The sequence below is a fragment of the Oncorhynchus kisutch genome, linkage group LG18 (genome assembly GCF_002021735.2).
Source record: "Oncorhynchus kisutch isolate 150728-3 linkage group LG18, Okis_V2, whole genome shotgun sequence".
NCBI lineage: Eukaryota > Metazoa > Chordata > Actinopteri > Salmoniformes > Salmonidae > Oncorhynchus > Oncorhynchus kisutch.
In genome coordinates this window covers 30,820,756-30,845,124 of record NC_034191.2, presented here as the reverse complement: position 1 = coordinate 30,845,124, position 24,369 = coordinate 30,820,756, and the positions used below count along the sequence as shown (strand labels likewise).

At 45.2% G+C, this 24,369-nt stretch overlaps 1 protein-coding gene across 1 annotated transcript; it reads left to right on the top strand.

The window, feature by feature from the left end:
- Window positions 1-112: 112 nt before the first annotated feature.
- prpf8 (pre-mRNA processing factor 8) lies at window positions 113-22,610 on the top strand. The gene is made up of 43 exons (XM_020467911.2): window positions 113-287; window positions 895-1,015; window positions 1,254-1,422; window positions 1,719-1,883; window positions 2,088-2,306; window positions 2,638-2,850; window positions 2,977-3,102; window positions 3,235-3,340; window positions 3,723-3,913; window positions 4,195-4,314; window positions 4,502-4,691; window positions 5,095-5,214; window positions 5,593-5,727; window positions 5,923-6,052; window positions 6,360-6,556; window positions 6,882-7,088; window positions 7,449-7,612; window positions 7,778-7,904; window positions 8,125-8,317; window positions 8,535-8,722; window positions 8,986-9,224; window positions 9,414-9,560; window positions 9,750-9,960; window positions 10,239-10,355; window positions 10,548-10,795; window positions 11,097-11,276; window positions 11,558-11,693; window positions 11,906-12,075; window positions 12,455-12,584; window positions 12,681-12,827; window positions 13,100-13,260; window positions 13,492-13,683; window positions 13,941-14,178; window positions 14,399-14,527; window positions 14,904-15,017; window positions 15,275-15,448; window positions 16,878-17,071; window positions 17,287-17,526; window positions 17,867-18,008; window positions 18,294-18,434; window positions 18,700-18,839; window positions 20,522-20,724; window positions 21,810-22,610. Exons 2-43 carry the CDS (start codon window positions 907-909, stop codon window positions 21,962-21,964), a joined length of 7,017 nt encoding a protein of 2,338 aa, XP_020323500.1. The 5' UTR covers window positions 113-287; window positions 895-906; the 3' UTR covers window positions 21,965-22,610.
- Window positions 22,611-24,369: the final 1,759 nt, after the last annotated feature.

Sequence of the window (24,369 nt, the reverse complement as noted above, 5' to 3'; positions counted from 1 at the left end):
CGGGTACTTTGAATTAGTGCGCTTGTCTTCTACGTTTGTGCATATTCTTGCGTAGCCCCCTTTGTTTGTGTTGTTCGAAAGCCATCAAACAGTTCGTGAATTCAAGGGAAGTGCGCGCAACGTGCGGTGTCGTTTACACTGCGTGCTTTGGGCAGGAGGAAGGCTAATCAACACAATCGTGAATGCAGGAAAAAGTTCATATAATTCTTTACCGAGAGATGTTGTTATAATCGTGTGCAAATCGAGGCTATTTTCAATACAAAGCAGTTGCCCTGGACGTGGAGGAGGTACGTTTTGCCAGGTCCTCTGGTTGTGCAATTGATCCGGTTAGCATTAGCAGACTAACGTTAGCACTTTCATTCTGGGCCTTCACAAAAAAAAGTTGTTGCCCAACTAATAAAGACTAGCCAACTAACGTTAGTTAGCTAAATCAACTCACGTATGATAGGCTCGAATTTTATTAATCGATTGGTCAATTAATTTGCCCACCTGTGCTTTTTCCCCATTGTGTGTGCTAACGACACACTTGAATTTGTACGCGTGCTACAGCTAACGTTATAAAACATCCGCTAATTAAGTTAGCTAGCCAGCGACCAAGCTAGCTTTCCAGATTTTGCACTGCTCAAGATTTCACCTGCTAGCTAACATTATGAAATATTGACACAAGTACTCTCATAAATGATTTAGTTTATTTATATTTACCAGAAAACAGCAGCCATTGTAAACGTGTTGGTAAATCGAAACATTTCATGATGAATTGAGCACAGTAAGCTGATGCATTACTTGTTATTGACACTCATGGACTATGTTCGTTGCTGAAGTACTACCTAACTAATAATACATGATTATTGTTTGACCCTTTTTATTATTATTTTAAATTATTAATATTTCTAGTTGTGAGCCGCAATGGCAGCTGCATTCCCTTATCGAGGGGTACCTGGTGGAATGCCCCCAGGTATCCACCCTCCAGTCCAGGTTCCAGATTACATGTCTGAGGAAAAACTGCAAGAGAAAGGTGGGTTCAGCTCACGTTTGAGCTGGAACGTTGAAGGAACGTTTGATCAATGTGTTTTATCTAATGTACAGCTACTGGACTGGCCTCATGTGTCTGTCATCTACCAAAAACCATAACATTTCATTGCCTCTTTGCCAAGGATTTCCATGGGGTGGTTATTCAATTCATGAAATAGAAAATTCCATTGCATGAAACTATAATTCAACCATTATTAATTGTTATTTTCACAATACAACAGCCAGAAAATGGCAGCAGTTGCAGGCGAAGCGCTACTCTGAGAAGAGGAAGTTTGGGTTTGTTGACGCCCAGAAGGAAGACATGCCACCTGAGCACGTCCGTAAGATCATCAGGGACCACGGTGACATGACCAACAGGAAGTTCCGTCACGACAAGAGGGTCTACCTGGGGTATGAAGCAACTTCTCAGTGTCTCTATGGAACTCTGGGGATTTTGAGAAGAATTTGGAAAATGTTGTGTATGATATCCAGGGGTGAATGTACGGTGGTACGGTGTCCCTGCAAAATAAATAGTGGTGGTATGCTGTACCGGTAAAACATAAACCTATCACAATAATTAAAACAATTGTAGTTTGCTAACCATGCCCCCCCCCCCCCCCCCCCCCCTTTCCTCTTTTCATCCATCTCCCAACACTCACACACCTCTTCCTCACTTCCCTTCCCTCTTTGTGCGGTCTTCTCCACAGAGCCCTGAAGTACATGCCCCACGCGGTGCTGAAGCTACTGGAGAACATGCCCATGCCTTGGGAGCAGATCAGAGACGTGCCTGTTCTATACCACATCACCGGAGCCATTTCCTTTGTCAACGAGATCCCCTGGGTCATAGAGCCTGTCTACATCGCCCAGTGGGGGTGAGACGGGCTAATATTCTGTTCAAGCAATTTTTTTATTTCTGTTTTTGTATATTTTTAAAGTGAAGTAACAATTGAGGTCTGTTTTTGGATTGAAGCATGCCTAGTTTCCATAAAGTCCTCTCTACGAATTGTTAGAAACTAGAGTTAGCCATACATGCCTCAAACAACCTAGATGATCCTTGTTATCTCTTCTCTCCATAGCGCCATGTGGATCATGATGCGCCGTGAGAAAAGGGACCGTCGTCACTTCAAGCGTATGCGTTTCCCTCCCTTTGATGACGAGGAACCTCCGCTGGACTACGCTGATAACATCCTGGATGTGGAGCCACTGGAGGCCATCCAGATGGAGCTGGATGCAGAAGAGGACTCCTCTGTGGCGGAGTGGCTCTACGAGCACCAGCCCCTTAAGGACACCAACAAGTGAGTCACAGCAAAACCTGTTTTGTTTGCTCTCTGGACGGTCCTGATGCAGAAAGGACACCTAAACACAGACTTTTGCTCTATTTTCAAATAAGCATGGTTTATACTATTGCCTGGTGGTCATCAGAACATTATCACAGCGTACCAAAGACCTGAAACCTATTAACGTAGGCCACAATATTTAAACACAAGTCTTGGTTGGTTTAGCACAAGTTCTGGGTAAGTTGAAATCAGTCAAGTATTCTTCAAGACAAAACATGACTGAAATGGATGTCAATTTTCTTCTAGTCCTTGTATGAACCTGCCTTCCTCTACTTCCCTCCAACTCCAGGTATGTGAACGGGACCACGTACAGGCGTTGGCAGTTCACCCTGCCCATGATGTCCACGCTGTACCGTCTGGCCAACCAGCTGCTGACTGACCTTGTGGACTACAACTATTTCTACCTGTTTGACCTGAAGGCCTTCTTCACCTCCAAGGCCCTCAACATGGCCATCCCTGGGGGACCCAAGTTTGAACCCCTAGTTAGGGACATCAACCTCCAGTAAGAGTATGGGTCTTTAGGCTGTTACCCCTTAGTGGTAGTAGCCTAGTACTGTCTACCATGTGGTGGCTTTTGGGCATCACACTGTTGACGTATCTGTTCCTGAACTCTCTTCTCCCATCTCAGAGATGAAGACTGGAACGAGTTCAACGACATCAACAAGATTATCATCAGACAGCCAATCAGGACGGAGTACAAGATTGCCTTCCCGTACCTGTACAACAACCTTCCCCACCACGTTCACCTTACCTGGTGAGAAATATGCCCTCTACTGACAATGTCATACAGGCCCCAGAACAACCTCCCAGACTCCTTGAAATGGAAATCTTTTGATATGCACACATTTGGGTGATACACCACCAATGCTAACTAGTGTTTCTGTAGGTACCACACTCCCAATGTGGTTTTCATCAAGACTGAGGATCCTGATTTGCCAGCGTTCTACTTTGACCCCCTGATCAACCCCATCTCCCACAGACACTCAGTCAAGGTATGTGTTGTTTTTAGTGTACTGTACGTAATGCACTGCAGCCAGATTGCCCTTCGGGGACAAAGTTCTCTTGAATTGTAATGAACCCTGCCCCAGCAGCGCCATTAACTCTGTCTAGGGAACAAAAATGTTTTCTAAAATTATATCTACCTGGCTACTAGCCCTCCTACAAAGGCAAGCAAACCAATGCAAGTGAGTAACGACCGAAGGAGAATTGAATGGTGGATTACTGGTTGAGCTGAACCTGTGCTGCAGTTAGTCCATCAGCATTCAAACACTTATTTTGAGAATGGGAAAGTCAACTAACAGTGGATATCTCTATTGCAGTGTGTGTGCTCCTGTTGCTGTCCCCTCACTCGCTCTTTCACACATACTCACACAGAGTCAGGAGCCTCTGCCAGATGATGACGAGGAGTTTGAGCTTCCAGAGTACGTGGAGCCCTTCCTGAAGGAGACGCCCCTCTACACAGACAACACAGCCAATGGAATCGCTCTGCTCTGGGCGCCACGCCCCTTCAATCTGCGATCTGGGAGGACCAGGCGGGCCATCGACATCCCACTCATCAAGAACTGGTGAGGATACACTCAAAGAACATGATTTGGTAATGTTGATGTAGGATGGGAATTGTTGTTGCTGTATAAAAGTATTTATTGCCTTGGTAAGTTATTGGAAACATTTCTCTAATACGATAAAACTAAGTAACTTGTCCTACATAGACCTATAATGACTGAAGATGACTGCTATATCTGTGAACTCTTGTCTCTGCTGATATTGTAAACCTAATAAAGATGGCATATTAATACTGAATTCAAATCTAATTAGTGGGTGTCTGCATGACTGCCTCCCCTATCAGGTATCGTGAGCACTGCCCGGCCGGCCAGCCAGTGAAGGTGCGTGTGTCTTACCAGAAACTGCTCAAGTACTACGTACTCAACGCTCTCAAACACAGACCACCCAAGGCCCAGAAGAAGAGGTAAGCATCAATGATGATTCTCAAGTTCTTCTCAAATTACCATACGAACCATGAATTTCGGCAATGTTTGTTCGTTGGTGTTTCATACGGAAAAATAACTGAAATGTACTATTATTTGCAGCACCATTTTGGGGGGGGGGGGGGTGTACAACATAACCTGACCAGCCTCCTCTGTCCTCCCCTACAGGTACTTGTTCCGTTCCTTCAAAGCCACCAAGTTCTTCCAGTCGACTAAGCTGGACTGGGTGGAGGTGGGCCTGCAGGTGTGCAGACAGGGATACAACATGCTGAACCTGCTCATCCACCGCAAGAACCTCAACTACCTGCACCTGGATTACAACTTCAACCTCAAGCCGGTCAAGACCCTCACCACAAAGGTAACCAGTCAAACCAGATGCCAGCTGATGTAAAAAGGTACAAGACAGAGCAAAGTAGACCCAAGTCTGGTCCAAAAACAACACCTTGCCTCGGCTTACCATGGCCCTTCTGACTTAGTTGTCTAATTTGCATAACTAAATCCTAATCTGTAGTAGCTCAATATCAAGGGGTGCTTGTGTCATGCTACATTGCAAGCATGTTTTATCTGACCTGTACTGAGTTAACAGTTTAGGGGTTTTCAGGGCCACGTTCAGTAGGCAAACTTTGTGGAACGTTGCAGATATAAATATGATATATAGAACGAACATGCCTCTTTGACAAGTAGAATCATGGCAGTTCTATCTAAAAGAGTTCCACAAGGTTGTACCATGCTGAATGCGCCCGTGGTGTCTGTCCCTTCAGGAACGTAAGAAGTCCAGGTTCGGGAATGCCTTCCATCTGTGCAGAGAGGTGCTGCGTCTCAGCAAGCTGGTGGTGGACAGCCACGTACAGTACAGACTGGGCAACGTGGATGCTTTCCAGGTCAGTAACACACATTTGAATCACATTAAAGCTCCAATAAAATATTTTTTTGTGGTGTTTAAATAGCATGATTTGATTTTGGCTCACAGTTGGAAGTGTTAATGTCATGTTTTAAGTATCCCTATAGTTCTGTTATTACGGGGCTATCACTCTGTTATTAGTGCACCTGTGCAGCAGTCTCGTTGTTGATGAACCTGGCCTGAGTGCAATGGCAACCATGTAGTATGCTAATACAGTTTAGTAAACGTTGTTAAACTGGAACCATGTCATTTCGAGTTACCAGGAAGTACCTGTTTTTATCAAATGAGTCAAACCTATTTAAATTTAAAGTCTTTCCTAATATGTATGGTTTCTCCCTACTTCCTCCTTGGTCTGTAGTTGGCAGACGGGCTGCAGTACATCTTTGCCCACGTGGGCCAGCTGACTGGCATGTACCGCTACAAGTACAAGCTGATGAGACAGATCCGCATGTGCAAGGACCTCAAGCACCTCATCTACTACCGCTTCAATACTGTGAGTACTGAGTATACACACAGAGACAGATCTATGTAAATGCACACAAACATTACCTTTATTGCAGATTTAGTCAAGTAAATATGTCTGAAGACACTAACACACCTGCTCTAATAATGTATTGGTGGTTATTTTGGGACAGAACTAAAGCCTGAGTTTGTTGTTGAAGGTGTGCGTTTTCTTGTGTGTTCTCAGGGTCCGGTGGGTAAGGGTCCAGGCTGTGGGTTCTGGGCCCCAGGATGGAGGGTGTGGCTGTTCTTCATGAGGGGCATCACCCCCCTGCTAGAGAGATGGCTCGGAAACCTGCTGGCCAGGCAGTTCGAAGGTAAGGCCTTTTAACTTCCCCTTTGTCATAGGTCATGTTAGAATTGTTTGTGTGAAATTAATCATTATCAACTGATGCGGTATGGCCCATCAATGAACTACTCGTTTGCCAAGTTGCTTTTGTGTCCTTGAGCAATTGTAAATATTTAGATGTGTCTGTGTGAAGGGTTATGAAAAGGGAGGACTGTGATGATAAGAAAACCGTGATGAAATAACTATGGATCATTGATTTACTCACATGAGAAGCTCTTGTATCTATTGTGTTCTCAATCAGTCTATCAACCAATCATGAATGTCCCCTTCAACAGGTCGTCACTCCAAGGGCGTGGCGAAGACTGTGACGAAGCAGCGCGTGGAGTCCCACTTTGACCTAGAACTGCGTGCGGCTGTGATGCACGACATCCTGGATATGATGCCTGAGGGCATCAAGCAGAACAAGGCCAGAACCATCCTGCAGCACCTCTCTGAGTCGTGGCGCTGCTGGAAGGCCAACATTCCCTGGAAGGTATGATGACATATATGGGATGTATAGGAATGAGGAGGCAGCATATAGAGGGAAAGGAATGTTGGGGCTTCATTCCAGGGGTGTGTGTGCTTGGTTTGACTGCCGAAAAGGTAGGAGCAGTTCAGGGAATGCAGAGTAGATGATTGCTTTAAGAATATTTATTGGTGAAATGTTATAGAAATATAATCTTTCATCAAACGTAGTTGTCATCAGCAATAACAATATTGTAAGCAATAGACGCAGTTTGATTCCCTGGAAGGTACTTCATTTACACCTCTCCAGTACTGACAGCTTTTGACCTGTCTAATTCGTGTCCTCCCTCCAGGTCCCAGGCCTGCCCACCCCCATCGAGAACATGATCCTACGGTATGTGAAGGCCAAAGCTGATTGGTGGACCAACACGGCCCACTATAACCGCGAGCGAATCAGGCGCGGCGCCACCGTGGACAAAACGGTGTGCAAGAAGAACCTGGGCAGACTGACCCGTCTGTACCTGAAGGCTGAGCAGGAGAGGCAGCACAACTACCTGAAGGTAATACAACACACACTGTGGTCCTCATTTATGGGAAAGAATGCACTAGGTAACTGCATAGCTGATGCAAACATGGAAGTAAAACACCGTTTTATCTCTATGGTGCAACTACCTACTCTGATGTGAGAAGTGTAGACAATTCAGATATGCAACAGCAAACCAGCAGAGTTAACAGGGCCACCAGTCTCTCAAGAACAGGCTGAGTCGGTAGTATAATACTCTGACACTTGTTCGTGTCTTTTTCTATAATTTAAAGGTGTAGTTATTATTTGTTTAAAAACTGGTAACTTGGTTCCTATGACTTCATATTGCCATATCCATTTAGAGCAGTGTGTATAATATGTAATCTGTCTCCCCCAGGATGGTCCATACATCACAGCAGAGGAGGCTGTGGCCATCTACACCACCACAGTCCACTGGCTGGAGAGCAGACGCTTCTCCCCCATCCCCTTCCCCCCGCTGTCCTACAAACACGACACCAAGCTGCTCATCCTGGCCTTGGAGAGGCTCAAAGAGGCCTACAGGTAACACACACCAACTCCCTGTAGCCTCCTGTTAGGGAACATGTACTGTAATGCTACCTTGGATAGCTTATCGGGGAATGAGATGCCTGTAGATTCTTGCTGCTGAGGTATGTTATTTATTTGATCTTGCAATGACTTGATCATGTGGTTGTTTTCTCTTCCCAGTGTGAAGTCCAGGCTGAACCAGTCCCAGAGAGAGGAGTTGGGGCTGATAGAACAGGCTTATGACAACCCTCACGAGGCCCTGTCCAGAATCAAACGTCACCTGCTCACACAGAGAGCCTTCAAGGAGGTTAGTCCCAGGACCAACTCTATATACACACTGAGATTTTTGCCTCATGATCGGTTTATTAGCAACTTAAGTTACTCTGAAAACACAAGTTAACCTCTAGGTTCCCCCCATTTTTGTCTAACGAGATGGAGATTATTTGAACTTTCAGTTGACAAGGACAACTGTATCAATACCCAAATCTATCTCTGTTCTATGAACTTAACAATCACCTCCTCTCTAGGTGGGCATAGAGTTCATGGACCTGTACAGCCACCTGGTGCCTGTGTATGACGTGGAGCCCCTGGAGAAGATCACAGATGCCTACCTGGACCAGTACCTGTGGTATGAGGCTGACAAACGACGTCTCTTCCCCCCCTGGATCAAACCAGCTGACACAGAGCCTCCTCCACTCCTCGTCTACAAGTGGTGCCAAGGTGAGGACTATGTTGGGTAGACAACATTGCTTTCAAAAGTCCCAAAATGTTGAGTGTTGCTTATAGCAGTTGTATATGTGTATTCACAAAGCCAATGCATATTGTATAATAGGAAAACGTATCTACAACCACTTCAATTGTTTCTGTTAGACTCTTTCATTATATATCCATTAATGATGGCCAAAAACACTGTTTGTACCCTATGTTTTGTTGCCAGGCATCAACAACCTGCAGGATGTGTGGGAGACGATGGAGGGAGAGTGTAACGTAATGCTGGAGTCTCGCTATGAGAAGATGTATGAGAAAATAGATCTGACGCTGCTCAACAGACTGCTGCGTCTCATCGTGGACCACAACATCGCTGACTACATGACTGCCAAGAACAACGTGGTCATCAACTACAAGGTGAGAACACCTTGCCATCTTGAAGATGGGTTTGTTGTGCAGGGTTTAGATCAATTACATTTCAGTCAAATCATGAAGTAAACAGATTCTAATTTTCCTCATTCAAAAGCAATGAGGAAGATATTGTATTTGCATTGTGAATATCTTTTTGTTGTTGAACGATGGCATTGTTCGATTTCATACCTTGTACTTCACTCTTCTCTACTAACTGTTTAGTTGCGTATATAGACCCAACGTCATATCCTTCCTCTCTCCCATCCCAGGACATGAACCACACCAACTCATACGGTATCATCCGTGGTCTGCAGTTTGCCTCGTTCATCGTGCAGTACTACGGCCTCGTCATGGACCTGTTGGTGCTGGGCCTCCACCGGGCCAGTGAGATGGCCGGACCCCCTCAGATGCCCAACGACTTCCTGTCCTTCCAAGATACAGCCACAGAGAGCGCCCACCCCATCCGCCTCTACTGCAGATACATCGACCGTATACACATATTTTTCAGGTACACAAATTAGACCACACCTTAGATAGGAGGTAGTACTCCTTAACTGACTCTACATCAAATACCTGAGTAGGAGCAGGAGACACGCACACAAAGTTTTACTTGGTTCAGACTAACCGTTTAGACTTATCCATGTAGGTATCTGTAGAAGCTCAGTAGTTGACATGTCCTCCTTCTTTCTCCTTCCAGGTTCTCAGCTGATGAGGCCAGGGACCTGATCCAGAGGTACCTGACGGAGCACCCTGACCCCAACAATGAGAACATTGTGGGCTACAACAACAAGAAGTGCTGGCCCAGAGACGCCAGGATGAGACTGATGAAGCACGACGTCAACCTGTGAGTCGCCCCCCCCCCCCCCCCCCCCCCCAGTTGCTAGTTCTTTAAGATGGAGTTGATATGGAACCGTAGTGGAGTAGCTGAGAAAATAATGCAGTCCTTGTGTGAGATGTACTGACGTGAGACCTGCACATGTTATTTTCCCATACTTGTGAAATGATAGTGGTTCCTCCCTGTCTAACCGTCCAGGGGTCGTGCTGTGTTCTGGGACATTAAGAACCGCCTGCCTCGCTCTGTGACCACGGTCCAATGGGAGAACAGCTTTGTGTCTGTCTACAGCAAAGACAACCCTAACCTGCTCTTCAACATGTGTGGCTTCGAGTGCCGCATCCTGCCCAAGTGTCGCACCAGCTACGAGGAGTTCACCCACAAGGACGGCGTCTGGAACCTGCAGAACGAGGTGAGAGGGGACTGAGGAAGGGTGATGTTACTTGGTTTGTACGCACACCAGTTGACTCTGTCCTGCTAAACAATCATGACAGCCTCCACCAGATACGGTCAGACCTTCATCACCGTGGCTGACTGGAACTGATACACTGCTACACTTTTGTCCCTTGTACTAAAGTTTTATGAATCGCTTGAACACTATTTTTGGGGAGACTATCCCTTCCACTGTAGGATAAATGCGGTGAGATCGCTGTGCTTACTGCGTCCATCTGTGTCTCCGTCTGTATGTAGGTGACCAAAGAGCGTACGGCCCAGTGTTTCCTGCGTGTGGATGATGAGTCCATGCAGCGGTTCCACAACAGAGTCCGACAGATACTCATGGCCTCAGGATCTACCACCTTCACCAAGGTAACTCCTTTACAAAACCACTATTCCTTTCTTCACTGAGGTTGTTTTTCTCACATTTAAATATAATTGTGTATAGAAGTATACCAACTAAAGAAATGTATTAAATTTAATTGAATCATTAGCTGGGTTCATAAATGTAGTCTAGAGTTATGAGAACTGTACTAATGTTGAAATAATTGAATATCCCGTCAGATTGTGAACAAGTGGAACACGGCTCTGATCGGTCTGATGACGTACTTCCGCGAGGCGGTGGTCAACACCCAGGAGCTGCTGGACCTGCTGGTGAAGTGTGAGAACAAGATCCAGACCCGTATCAAGATTGGCCTCAACTCCAAGATGCCCAGTCGCTTCCCCCCTGTCGTTTTCTACACCCCCAAGGAGCTGGGAGGGCTGGGCATGCTGTCCATGGGACACGTCCTCATCCCACAGTCGGATTTGAGGTAAGCGCAAAACGCAGAATATGTAGAAGCTAAGATTTGTCTAGACCAGGCCATAGAAGTTCCTGTATGAGGTTAACAAAGTCAACTTGCTGCAAGCTTTGATAACCTTGAATTGATAGAAATGTAAGCCTCTGAGCTGGATAACGATAACGTTTGTAGTTAACTAATGTAGATAGACCTGGCTACATTACTGCCTCCTTGAAATGTCACCATTACCGATTGATACATGTTTTAAATTGCAAGTTAGATGCAAGATTTTCTTCCTGCCACTAACCCTTCTTGTCCTGCCCCCCTCCCTCAGGTGGTCGAAGCAGACTGACGTTGGCATCACCCATTTCCGGTCCGGTATGAGCCACGAGGAGGACCAGCTGATTCCTAACCTGTACCGTTACATCCAGCCCTGGGAGAGTGAGTTCATCGACTCCCAGAGAGTCTGGGCAGAGTACGCCCTGAAGAGACAGGAGGCTATCGCACAGAACAGGTACTGAACACCTACACAGGCAAGACAGTTGTCCTATCTCAAATCTAACCCCTTGTCCCCATGTAGGCTGGATTTAAGCTCCACTCTGCGTACTTAATCACACATTGCACGGGTGAATATTTTGGTGCGTGCCAGAATGTGTAACTCAACATTTGAGGTTTTTCTAAGGAGAACACTTGGTGGGGTGTAAACCCAGATTTAGCTGCATAGTCTGTAACCAGATGGTCAAATGGTTCAGAGGCTTAGGACAATGAGAGTTGATGATGTGTTGTCCCTGTCAGGCGTCTGACCCTGGAGGACTTGGAGGACTCTTGGGACCGAGGTATCCCCCGTATCAACACCCTGTTCCAGAAGGACAGACACACGCTGGCCTACGACAAGGGCTGGAGGGTCCGCACTGACTTCAAACAGTACCAGGTAAGACACGGACCAGTGGGTACTGCAGATCTTTTTTTAAATATGTCCTCTAACGAAAGATTGACTTGGACATTTACAAATAAATTACAAATGCATTTCAATTCTGGTAAATGCCTTAAGCATTTGTCCAAACATTAATGCTATGCTCTTTCTCATAGTCTCCTAGGTTGTGAAGCAGAACATTAACTCTAGTCTGTCTGATTGTCCCGTAGGTTCTGAAGCAGAACCCGTTCTGGTGGACCCACCAGCGGCACGACGGGAAGTTGTGGAACCTCAACAACTACAGGACAGACATGATCCAGGCTCTGGGAGGGGTGGAGGGTATCCTGGAACACACGCTCTTCAAAGGGACCTACTTCCCCACCTGGGAGGGTCTCTTCTGGTCAGTACCACACACTCATTCACTATATGACTGAATTGTTATTATTGCGTGTGTGCCCGTACATATACTACCGGTCAAAAGTTTAGACACAACTACTCATTCCAGGGTTTTTCTTTTATTTTTACAATTTTCTACCTTGTAGAATAATAGTGAAGACCTCAAACCTATGAAATAACACATATGGAATCATGTAGTAACCCCCAAAAATTTCATATTTGAGTTTCTTCAAAGTAGCCACTGCTTTGCACACTCTTTTTTCAAAAGTATTTGTGGTATTTGATATGCATTGTCAAAGACACAGTATAACATCAGTAATGTAGACGTGAGGTATGGGTTTTTTACCTCGCTAACCTCCAGCCTGATCTCCACTTCACCACAGGGAGAAGGCCAGTGGCTTTGAGGAGTCCATGAAATGGAAGAAGCTGACCAACGCCCAGAGATCTGGTCTGAACCAGATCCCCAACCGTCGCTTCACCCTCTGGTGGTCTCCCACCATCAACAGGGCCAACGTGAGTACCCGACTACACACACAAGGATGCATATCCCAGATGTTGTTTTGCTACTCTTGACACTCACAATTCCGCTCCGTACTCTGTCCTCTCTAGGTGTATGTGGGTTTCCAGGTGCAGCTGGATCTGACCGGGATCTTTATGCACGGAAAGATCCCCACCCTGAAGATCTCCCTCATCCAGATCTTCAGGGCTCACTTGTGGCAGAAGATCCACGAGAGCGTCGTCATGGATCTCTGTCAGGCACGTTACTAGGAGCTTATATCTCAGCTTGATGTATTTGGTTCAATCAGGGATCCCAGGACGTCTGATGACTCTGAGACATAAGTGGAGACTCCAATGATAAGTTTTGTGTACCTTTGCCTTCACTGCCTTTCCGGGCAGCAAAAACCAAATGTCACTGCATTTCTTTAAAGGACATTCTCTACCAACATCACAAAACAACGTGGTTGAAAATCCATTTTGATTGTATAAAAACTTTTCCAGAAAATAATGAATTCCCTCTGTCTATGTAGGTGTTTGACCAGGAGCTGGATGCCCTGGAGATTGAGACAGTGCAGAAGGAAACCATTCACCCCAGGAAGTCCTACAAGATGAACTCCTCCTGTGCCGACATACTACTCTTCGCCTCCTACAAGTGGAACGTCTCACGCCCCTCGCTGCTCGCTGACTCAAAGTACGACACTACAGTCTTTTCAACTTTGTATCAGGTTAACGCTGAAGCCTTTTCTTAGTTGGATATGAACGATGTTTCGCAGGTATCCATTTTTAATATGCCCTCTCAAAATGGAAGCGGCTTCCAAACTTGTCAAACAAAAAAGTTTGACAAGAAGCCAAGTTCTTCTTGCAATTTATAAAGACATTATTTCTTTCTTAGTACTAATTCACCCTTGACCTCTCTCTTCAGGGACGTGATGGACAGCACCACCACCCAGAAGTACTGGATCGACATACAGCTTCGCTGGGGAGACTACGACTCTCACGACATCGAGCGCTACGCCAGAGCCAAGTTCCTGGACTACACCACCGACAACATGAGCATCTACCCCTCCCCCACCGGGGTGCTCATTGCCATCGACCTGGCCTACAACCTCCACAGGTTACCATAGCTACGCTAACGTTTCTGCTAATGTCTGCATGATAAGTAATGGAGAAATGTTCTAGCCTGTTGACATGAGTCTAGCATTTCCACTAATGTCCACATAAGTGATGAAGTTTTTTGTTAGCGTAGCTAGTAGTCTTGTTTGTCAACCGTTTCCCTCAACTTAAAGGGGGTTATTGAACACGTGTTTGTTTACATCTGTTACATAACATATGAACTCATCATCCACCCTCTTTTCTCTCTCCTCCCTCCAGTGGGTACGGTAACTGGTTCCCGGGAGGCAAGCCTCTTATCCAGCAGGCCATGGCTAAGATCATGAAGGCCAACCCTGCCCTGTATGTCCTGAGGGAGCGCATCCGTAAGGGTCTGCAGCTCTACTCCTCAGAGCCCACTGAGCCCTACCTGTCCTCCCAGAACTACGGAGAGCTCTTCTCCAATCAGATCATCTGGTTTGTGGACGACACTAACGTCTACCGTGTCACCATCCACAAGGTGAGTGAGGAGTCAGACATTCTGAGATTGGTGTCAATGTTCTAGGGATTCTAATTATATGGGTTAGATTCTGTCTGGCACAACAGTACCTCTAGAATAGCTTTTTATGCAGAGTGTAACATTTTCAGACAATTAAACATTTGTGAAAAGATCTACTGTTAGATCGCCTCAGTGTTCAGCATCCTCTGTCTTCAGTCATGTAAATACTCTGTCCTTGCAGACGTTTGAGGGTAACTTGACGACCAAGCCCATCAATGGAGCCATCTTCATCTTCAACCCCAGGACAGGTCAGCTCTTCCTCAAGATCATCCATACCTCTGTGTGGGCCGGACAGAAACGTCTGGGACAGGTTCGTCTTCAAATGAAAAAGACCTGTCACTCTCTTTAGCAATGCACAGGGCAATAAAACTCTGGAATGGAGCAAAACAAATATGCATGGAAGACTAGTTATGCTCATTGGGCACTATATCTCAGTGCTAGAGGCGTTATTACAGACCCTGGTTCAATTCCAGGCTGTATCACAACCGGCCGTGACTGGGAGTCCCATAGGGTGGCACACAATTGGCCCAGCGTTGTTAGGGTTTGGCCGGGGTAGGCCGTCATTCTAAAGAAGAATTTGTTCTTAACTGACTTGCCTAGTTAAATAAACAATCTAATAAATAAACTGTCCTCACCTTGTTCCCTTCCCTCTTTCTTTCCTTCCTCTGTTCCCTCTCCCTTTATAGCTGGCTAAGTGGAAGACAGCTGAGGAGGTGGCTGCTCTTATTCGTTCCCTACCTGTGGAGGAGCAGCCAAAACAGATCATTGTCACCAGGAAGGGCATGCTGGATCCCCTTGAGGTGAGACCCCATAACTCACAATCACATTGATTGCTTGATTGCGCTTCACACTCCTCATTGATATAGACATAGCATTAATCTGCCCAATTTCCACATCAGTAGAGATGAAGGAAAGGACTCAGTTGAATTTGACTGAGATTATAAATATTAACTATTGCGATGATCAGTGATCTGTTTTGATACGATTTGACATAAATTAATATTGAAAGACTTGAGATGACCAATGTGGAACATGTTTTATCCCTTCCTCCTCCCAGGTGCACTTGCTGGACTTCCCCAACATCGTGATCAAGGGCTCTGAGCTGCAGCTGCCCTTCCAGGCCTGTCTGAAGGTGGAGAAGTTTGGAGACCTAATCCTGAAGGCCACCGAGCCTCAGATGGTCCTCTTCAACCTGTACGACGACTGGCTCAAGACCATCTCCTCCTACACCGTGAGTCTACTTTCTACTTTTTTTGTTTTAAACTCAGCAAAAAAAGAAACGTCCCTTTTTCAGGACCCTGTCTATCAAAGAGAATTCGTAAAAATCCAAATAACTTCACAGATTGTAATTTAAACACCGTTTCCCATGCTTGTTCAATGAACCACAAACAATTAATGAACATGCACCTGTGGAACAGTTGTTAAGACACTAACAGGTTACAGACGGTAGGCAATAAGGTCACAGTTATGAAAACTTAGGACATTTAAAGAGGCCTTTCTACTGACTCTAAAAAACACAAAAAAAAAACATGCCCAGGGTCCTTGCTCATCTGCGTGAACGTAGGCATGAGGACTGCAGATGTGGCCAGGGCAATAAATTGAAATGTCCGTACTGTGAGACGCCTAAGACGGAGCTACAGGGAGACAGGACGGACAGCTGATCCTCCTCGCAGTGGCAGACCACGTGTAACAACACCTGCCCGGGATCGGTACATCCGAACATCACACCTGCGGGCAGGTACAGGATGGCAACAACAACTGCCCACGTTACACAAGGAACGCACAATCCCTCCATCAGTGCTCAGATTGTCCGCAATAGGCTGAGAGAGACTGGACTGAGGGCTTGTAGGCCTGTTGTAAGGCAGGTCCTCACCAGACATCACTGGCAACAACATCACCTATGGGCATGAACCCACTGTCACTGGACAAGGCAGGACTGGCAAAAAGTGCTCTTCACTGACGAGTCGCGGTTTTGTCTCACATGGGGTGATGGTCGAATTCGCATTTATCGTAGAAGGAATGAGCGTTACACCGAGGCCTGTACTCTGGAGTGGGATCGATTTGGAGGTGGAGGGTCCGTCATGGTCTGGGGCGGTGTGTCACAGCATCATCGGAATGAGCTTGTTGTCATTGCAGGCAATCTCAACACTGTGCATTACCGGGAAGACATCCTCCTCCCTCATGTGGTACCCTTCCTGCAGGCTCATCCTGACATGACCCTCCAGCATGACAATGCCACCAGCCATACTGCTCATTCTATGTGTGATTCCTGCAAGACAGGAATGTCAATGTTCTCCCATGGCCAGCGAAGAGCCCGGATCTCAATCCTATTGAGCATGTCTGGGACATGTTGGATCGGAGGGTGAGGGCTAGGGCCATTCCCCCCCAGAAATGTCCGGGAACTTGCAGGTGCCATGGTGGAAGAGTGGGGTAACATCTCACAGCAAGAACTGGCAAATCTGGTACAGTCCATGAGGAGGTGATGCATTTAAAGTATACATAGGAGCCAGCTTCTTGAAGAATGTTATTTATGGAATAATTGTCTAGTCCTGTTTCTCATTCTAGAAGCTCTTCTAGAATGCAAAACTTTAATTGGGGGGGCTGTTTCTGTCATTCCCCTGTTTAACCAGTGTCTGTACGGCTCTGTTTCCTGTCTCTAGGCATTCTCACGTCTTATCCTGATCCTAAGAGCGCTCCATGTGAACAACGACCGTGCCAAGGTGATCCTGAAGCCTGATAAGACCACCATCACAGAGCCTCACCACATCTGGCCCACACTGACCGACGAGGAGTGGATCAAGGTGGAGGTGCAGCTTAAAGACCTCATCCTGGCCGACTATGGAAAGAAGAACAAGTGAGTGGCTGTGGTGGCCTTCGAAAAGCTGTCATGAAGCTTCATAACGCCTCTCAAAGAAAAATCTCTTAACAATCTCAATAAGCTAATGCAAAAATGCGTCTGACTATTTTTGTTGGAATCAAGTAGCATCTGGGATTCCCACTGCAAGCGAGCATGCATTTCATTCCCAAACTTCCCTCAGCCATTTCTGACTTCAACTTTGTCCTCTCAAGCGTCAACGTGGCGTCTCTGACCCAGTCTGAGATCCGTGACATCATCCTGGGCATGGAGATCTCTGCTCCGTCCCAGCAGCGCCAGCAGATCGCTGAGATCGAGAAGCAGACCAAGGAGCAGTCCCAGCTCACCGCCACGCAGACACGCACAGTCAACAAACATGGAGACGAGATCATCACCTCAACAACCTCCAACTACGAGACACAGACCTTCTCCTCCAAGACAGAATGGAGAGTCAGGTATGTAGGGGGAGACTATTTGGATTTTAAATGTTGTAGATTTCCCTATATTTTTACAATAATATTAGTGAACTCATAGAATATGATTGTGACATTTAGGTTTATATATCCTTCCACTCACACATGGTGCTGACAAAGGAATGTAATAGAAACTTTCATGGAGCTTTATGATTGGTATATTATAGTTCTCAAAGCGGGAGTTGCAAAATCAAGGCCATAGCTTCAGACGTCAGAGCGTCTATATTGGCTCTTTGATAACTTGACCTTTTTTAAGAATTATTTTCTCTTTCTATTGTCTTGTCTGAAAGTCCTAACATGGTTCTTCCTCATCCTCCTGCAGGGCCATCTCTGCTGCCAACCTGCACCTGAGGACCAACCACATCTACGTGTCGTCTGATGACATCAAGGAGACGGGCTACACCTACATCCTGCCCAAGAACGTCCTCAAGAAGTTCATCTGCATCTCAGACCTGCGAGCCCAGGTCAGTAGCCTATGGTCTATCCTGTTTGTATCACAGTAAATTTCTCCTAGTTGTCTCTGCTTGTGACCCTCGAGATAAAATGCCTACCATGATGCTAAAACAGTCAAATCACTCTACCTTCATATCTATCAACATCCCCATTATTATTGTAATCGTCTTATATGAATGAAGTGCTCCTGGACCAGAACTATTTGGTCATGACCTTCAGTCATGTCTTGTATAGTATTATATATCTGTAAATCTGAATGTGTGTGTTGCTGACGTGTGCATCTCCTCTGTCTTCAGATTGCAGGTTACCTGTACGGCACCAGTCCCCCTGACAACCCCCAGGTGAAGGAGATCAGGTGTATCGTCATGGTACCCCAGTGGGGAACTCATCAGACCGTCCACCTACCCAATCAGCTGCCTGGTCACGAGTACCTCAAGGTACAGACTTTGGGGATAATGTACACACACTCGGACACACATGCATATAACACGATTTGATGCCATGTAATGCATGCGGTTTACTGGATCACGTCTCAGTATTTGGAAGTGATTAACCATGGACCGTGACTCATTTTCCTTGTGTTTTTATGTATGCCATAGCCTTTGAAATTGGAAGTGTTCAGTTCCTGATGAGGGCAGAACACACACACCCCTCTCTACTTCCCGTATCTCACCTCTTCTCTAACCTGTCTCTCCCCTTTAGGAGATGGAGCCCCTGGGTTGGATCCACACCCAGCCCAATGAGTCTCCCCAGCTCTCCCCCCAGGACGTCACCAGCCACGCCAAGATCATGGCTGACAACCCCGCCTGGGACGGAGAGAAGACCATCATCATCACCTGCAGGTAGGCCAGATTCTTGTACTTGCTTTTTTCTTTACACTTACCAGCAGTGAGTTTGTAAACTTCTGACTTCAACTATATATGCATACACTTAGGTTGGAGTCATTAAAACTCGTTTTTCAACCACTCCACAAATTTCTTGTTAACAAACTATAGTTTTGGCAAGTCGGTTAGGACATCTACTTTGTGCATGACACAAGTAATTTTTCCAACAATTGTTCAGACAGATTATTTCACTTATCATTCGCTATGATTCACTAATTCCAGTGGGTCAGAAGTTTACATGCACTAAGTTGACTGCCTTTAAACTGCTTGGAAAATCGCAGAAAATTCTATGGCTTTAGAAGCTTCTGATAGGCTAATTGACATCGTTTGAGTCAATTGGAAGTGTACCTGTGGATGTATTTCAGGGCCTACCTTCAAACTCAGTGCCTCTTTGCTTGACATAATTTGAAAATCAAAAGAAATCAGCCAAGATCTCAGAAAAGAAAATTGTAGACCTCCACAAGTCTGGTTATCCTTGGGAGCAATGTCCAAACATCTGAAGGTACCATGTTCATCTGTACAAACAATAGTACACAAGTATAAACACCATGTGATCACGCAGCCATCATACCGCTCAGGAATACCGCGCGTTCAGTCTCCTAGAGATGAATGTACTTTGGTGCGAAAAGTGCAAATCAATCCCAGAACAACAACAAAGGACCTTGTGAAGATGCTGGGGGAAACGGGTACAAAAGTATCTATATCCACAGTAAAACGAGTCCAATATCGACATAACCTGAAAGGCCGCTCCGCAAGGAAGAAGCCACTGCTCCAAAACCACCATAACAAAGCCAGACTACGGTTTGCAACTGCACATGGGGACAAAGATCATACTTTTTGGCGAAATGTTCTCTGGTCTGATGAAACAAAAATAGAACTGTTTGGCACTTCACAAAATAGATGGCATCATGATGTAGGAAAATTATGTGGATATATTGAAGCAACATCTCAAGACATCAGTCAGGTAGTTATAGCTTGGTCGCCAATGGGTCTTCCAAATGAACAATGACCCCAAGCATACTTCCAAAGTTGTGGCAAAATGGCTTAAGGATAACAAAGTCAAGGTTTTGGAGTGGCCATCACAAAGCCCTGACCTCACTCCTATAGAAAATTTGTGGGCAGAACTGAAAAAGCGTGTGTGAGCAAGGAGGCCTACAAACCTGACTCAGTTACACCAGCTCTGTCAGGAGGAATGGGCCAAAATTCACCCAATGTTGACCCAAGTTAAACAATTTAAAGGCAAAGCTACCAAATATTAATTGAGTGTATGTAAACTTCTGACCCACTGGGAATGTGATGAAAGAAATAAAGGCTGAAATAAATTATTCTCTCTACCATTATTCTGACATTTCACATTCTTAAAATAGTGGTGACCTAACTGACCTAAGACGGGGAATTTGTATTAGGATCAAATGTCAGGAATTGTGAAACCGAGTTTCAATGTATTTGGCTAAGGTGCATGTAAACCTCCGACTTCAACTGTTGCAGCTAATTTGAATAAGGTTTTACTTCATGATAGAGGGCATTGTATGTTGGTTGGTGTGACCGTCTGGGTTTGAATCCAGGCAGTCTACTCGTCACTAGACTGGGTTAGCCTGTTGAGCCTTCTAGTTGCATCATGTATATTTATTCATTTCCAGTTTCACTCCTGGCTCATGCACGCTGACGGCCTACAAGCTGACTCCCAGTGGGTACGAGTGGGGCAGACAGAACACAGACAAGGGCAACAACCCCAAGGGCTACCTGCCCTCCCACTATGAGAGGGTTCAGATGCTTCTGTCTGACCGCTTCCTGGGCTTCTTCATGGTGCCTGGACAGGTTTCCTGGAACTACAACTTCATGGGTGAGTAGTGCATAGAACATGGGATTCTCTGCTATGCCCACACTGCCTGGAGGGTGGATTTCAGACACATTAAAACCTATTCCCAGACTGAAACTTGTGCTAAATAGAGAATCTTGTTTAATGGCTAACCTCTTATCAGTGTCTTCAAATCTTAGTGTATTTGAAACCATTAAATTCAACAACAGTGAAATAGCATATTAGGAAAATTAAGCATTTTTACAACCACGTGCTTGCAGTGTGTTTGTCAACATATACTACATGGCCAAAAGTATGTGGACACCTGCTCATCTTACATCTTATTCCAAAATCATGGGCATTAATATGGAGTTGATCCTCTTTTGCTGCCATAACAACCTCCACTCTTCTGGGAAGGCGTTCCACTAGATGTTGGAACATTACTGCGAGGACTTGCTTCAATTCAGCCACAAGCATTAGCGAGGTCGGGCACTGATGTTGGGCGATTAGGCCTGGCTCACAGTCGGCGTTCTGTATGGACCTCGCTTGGTGCACGGGGGCATTGTCATGCTGAAACAAGGGCCTACCACAAAGTTGGAAGCACAGAAACATCTAGAATGTTATTATGCTGTAGTGTTAAGATTCCCCTTCAGTGGAGCTAAGGGACCTAGCGCGAACCATGCCGATTCTTGGCATTGCGCATGGTCATCTTTCGAACAGTTATTGTGCTGATGTTGCTTCCATAGGCAGTTTGGAATTCGGTAGTGAGTGTTGCAACTGAGGACAGATGATTTTTATGTGCTTCAGCACTTGGCGGTCCCGTTCTGTGAGTTTGACTTCGCTGCTGAGCCGTTGTCTCTATTAGATGTTTCCTCTTCACAATAACAGCACTTGCAGGTGACCAGGGCAACTCAAGCAGGGCAAAAATTTGACAAACTGGCATCCGATGACGGTGTCCCGTTGAAAGTCACTGAGCTCTTCAGTACAGGACATTCTACTGACAATGTTTGTTCGATTTTATGCACCTGTCAGCAACTGTTGTGGCTGAAAAATAGCAAAATCCACTAATTTGAAGGGTTGTCCATACTTTTGGTAATGTAGTGTATCAATTATACATCCTCCTCTTTCAGGTGTCCGCCACGACCCCAACATGAAGTATGACCTGCAGCTGTCCAACCCCAAGGAGTTCTACCACGAGGTCCATCGCCCCTCTCACTTCCTCAACTTCGCCTCCCTGCAGGAGGGAGAGATCTACAACGCAGACAGAGAGGACATGTACGGTTGAGACTGGCGCTCTGCTCAGAGATGAGGATTACCTCTCTATTGTAGATATTCTATGACATGGACATCCTTATGCGGCCCTGTCTAGTACAGTCAGACAATTTGGCCCAGCCAGTCGTGAAGTTATGAATTTAACTACTAGGGGAATCGAGGTACAGCTATAGCGATCTCCATAACTGTGATGGACCAAGTGTACCAACTGATAGGGATGGCCTGAAGATGTTGGAATTTGTATGTATGTAAGCCTAGGACCACCTTTTATTTTAGGACACAATGCCAATTTTGAGGGGTTTTCTGCTAAATTGTTTGCTTGAATTGGTTGCCCTCCCATCAGATCTCTCCAATAAGGCTTCAGAATGTGAATTCTACTGCATTTCATTTATGGCATTCCTTTTGACACATTGCTGCTAATGTGTACCGGTATTTGTCTCATCAGTCTAGTAGTTGATATAGCTGTAAAATGCATTTGTGGCATTTCTTTAAATTGGTGGTTAATCATTAATACTCTTTTCTCCCATTAGAACTGTAATGGAATTGATATGTCCTGTGTTTTTACGCTAGCATTCTGTTACCCATTTGCTATGTTGTTGCATTCATTGTGGACACTGTCGTTTGGGTTTAAATAAAGATTGACATTTTATAAGTATTTACCCTTGTTTGGTTGTCTCAGTTTGTGTGTGAGTGCAGTGATCATGTATTTTGTGAATAGCACTGTCTTATAGCAAGGACACACCTGAGATAGTGACTACCATTGTAATTAGGATCATGTCTGCAGTCAAACTTATTGGTGATGGACAGTGGTGGCTCAGCTGGAAGAGATTGGTCTCATGGGAGTGTGGGAGACATGCAAGCTGTGGCCAAAGACGGATATACGTATTTTGCCTCATCAATGATGATGACTAACAAAGCACTCTTGCCCTGCTTTGCAAACTGATTGTCATGTCAATGAAGCAAATGTGGGTAGATTGTGTCCTTCGATTGCATTTGATCTATTCCGTTTGTTACGTACAGTACCAGTCAAAGTTTGGACACACCTACTCATTCAAGGGTTTTTATTTTTACTATATTCTACATTGTAGAATAATAGTGAAGACAAACTATGAAATAACACTTTTTTTTGGTTACATGTGTTAAAATCAATATATATTTGAGATTCTTCAAAGTAACCACACTTTGCACACTCTTGGCATTCTCTCAACCAGCTTCATGGGGTAGTCACTTGGAATTCAATTAAATTAACAGATGTGCCTTGTTAATTTGTTGAATGTATTTCCTTAATGTGTTTGAGCCAATCATTTGTGTTGTGACAAGGTAGGGGTGATATACAGAATATAGCCCTATTTGGTATAAGACCAAGTGCATATTATGGCAAGAACAGCTGAAATAAGCAAAGAGAAATGACAGTACATTACTTTAAGACTGGTGGGGAACCTTTTTGCCATCAAGGGGCATTTGAATATTTCTAAATTAATTTGGGGTCATATTAAAAGTTGGTATTTTCTGCTTTCATGTTTTAATGTGACTTTAATCACTGACATTGGTTTTATAGTTTAAATATGACTTGTGTTTCTTGCTAGTCCTATTTAGGGTTACTTCTGCTGTTACCAGCCTCAGAAATTGCAGCCCAAATAAATGCTTCGGAGAGTTCAAGTAACAGACACATCTCAACATCAACTGTTCAGAGGAAACTGCGTGGATCAGGCCTTCATGATTGAATTTCTGCAAAGAAACCACTACTAAAGGACACCAATAATAAGAGACTTGCTTGGGCCAAGAAACGACAGCAATGGACATTAGATTGGTGAAAATCTGTCCTTTGGTCCAGTGGCGGTTCAAGACCATTTGTGTTATTTCATAGTTTTGACGTCTTCAATATTATTCTACAATGTAGAATATAGTAAAAATAAAGAAAAACCCTGGAATGAGTAGGTGTGTCAACTTTTGACTGGTACTGTATGCCGACTGTTAAACAACAGTACACAGCATCCTCGATCGCTTCCCATGCCTTCAGATGAAATCCAATTGGTATGCTTGGACAGTTTTACTGTACGTTCGACCTAGCACACCAGTTCAACAGTACGCCATGCTATGTGGCTCTAAGAGAAGCTCACTCCTATTACGCTGGTCAGGAAAGTAGGAGAGTTCTTGAATGGTAAACAAGCCGAGCAAAGAGAGGGGGCTGAAATGTGGGCGTCCAGTTTACAGTACACTGCTCTGTCTTTTCAAGACTACTCGATGAGGAACTCTGTTCTTTCATTTGAATCGGGCCTCAAGTTAATGTTCTCGACTAGGGGCAAGCACAATGTGTGACGTATGCTCGAATGAGGTTCAAATTAGAACGGGTTTATTACTGTCTGGATGACCAAGCATCCAACTAAAGAAAGAGTCAACTTCGAGCATAGGGTGACG

What these genes read in the sequence shown, in the direction of transcription:
- prpf8 (XM_020467911.2), top strand. Translation starts at nt 907, where the DNA reads ATGGCAGCTGCATTCCCTTATCGAGGGGTACCTGGTGGAATGCCCCCA. An exon ending in CACCACGTTCACCTTACCTG is followed by an intron (nt 3,103 to 3,234) that starts GTGAGAAATATG and finishes GTGTTTCTGTAG; the next exon opens with GTACCACACTCCCAATGTGG. An exon ending in TCTCAGACCTGCGAGCCCAG is followed by an intron (nt 18,009 to 18,293) that starts GTCAGTAGCCTA and finishes CTCTGTCTTCAG; the next exon opens with ATTGCAGGTTACCTGTACGG.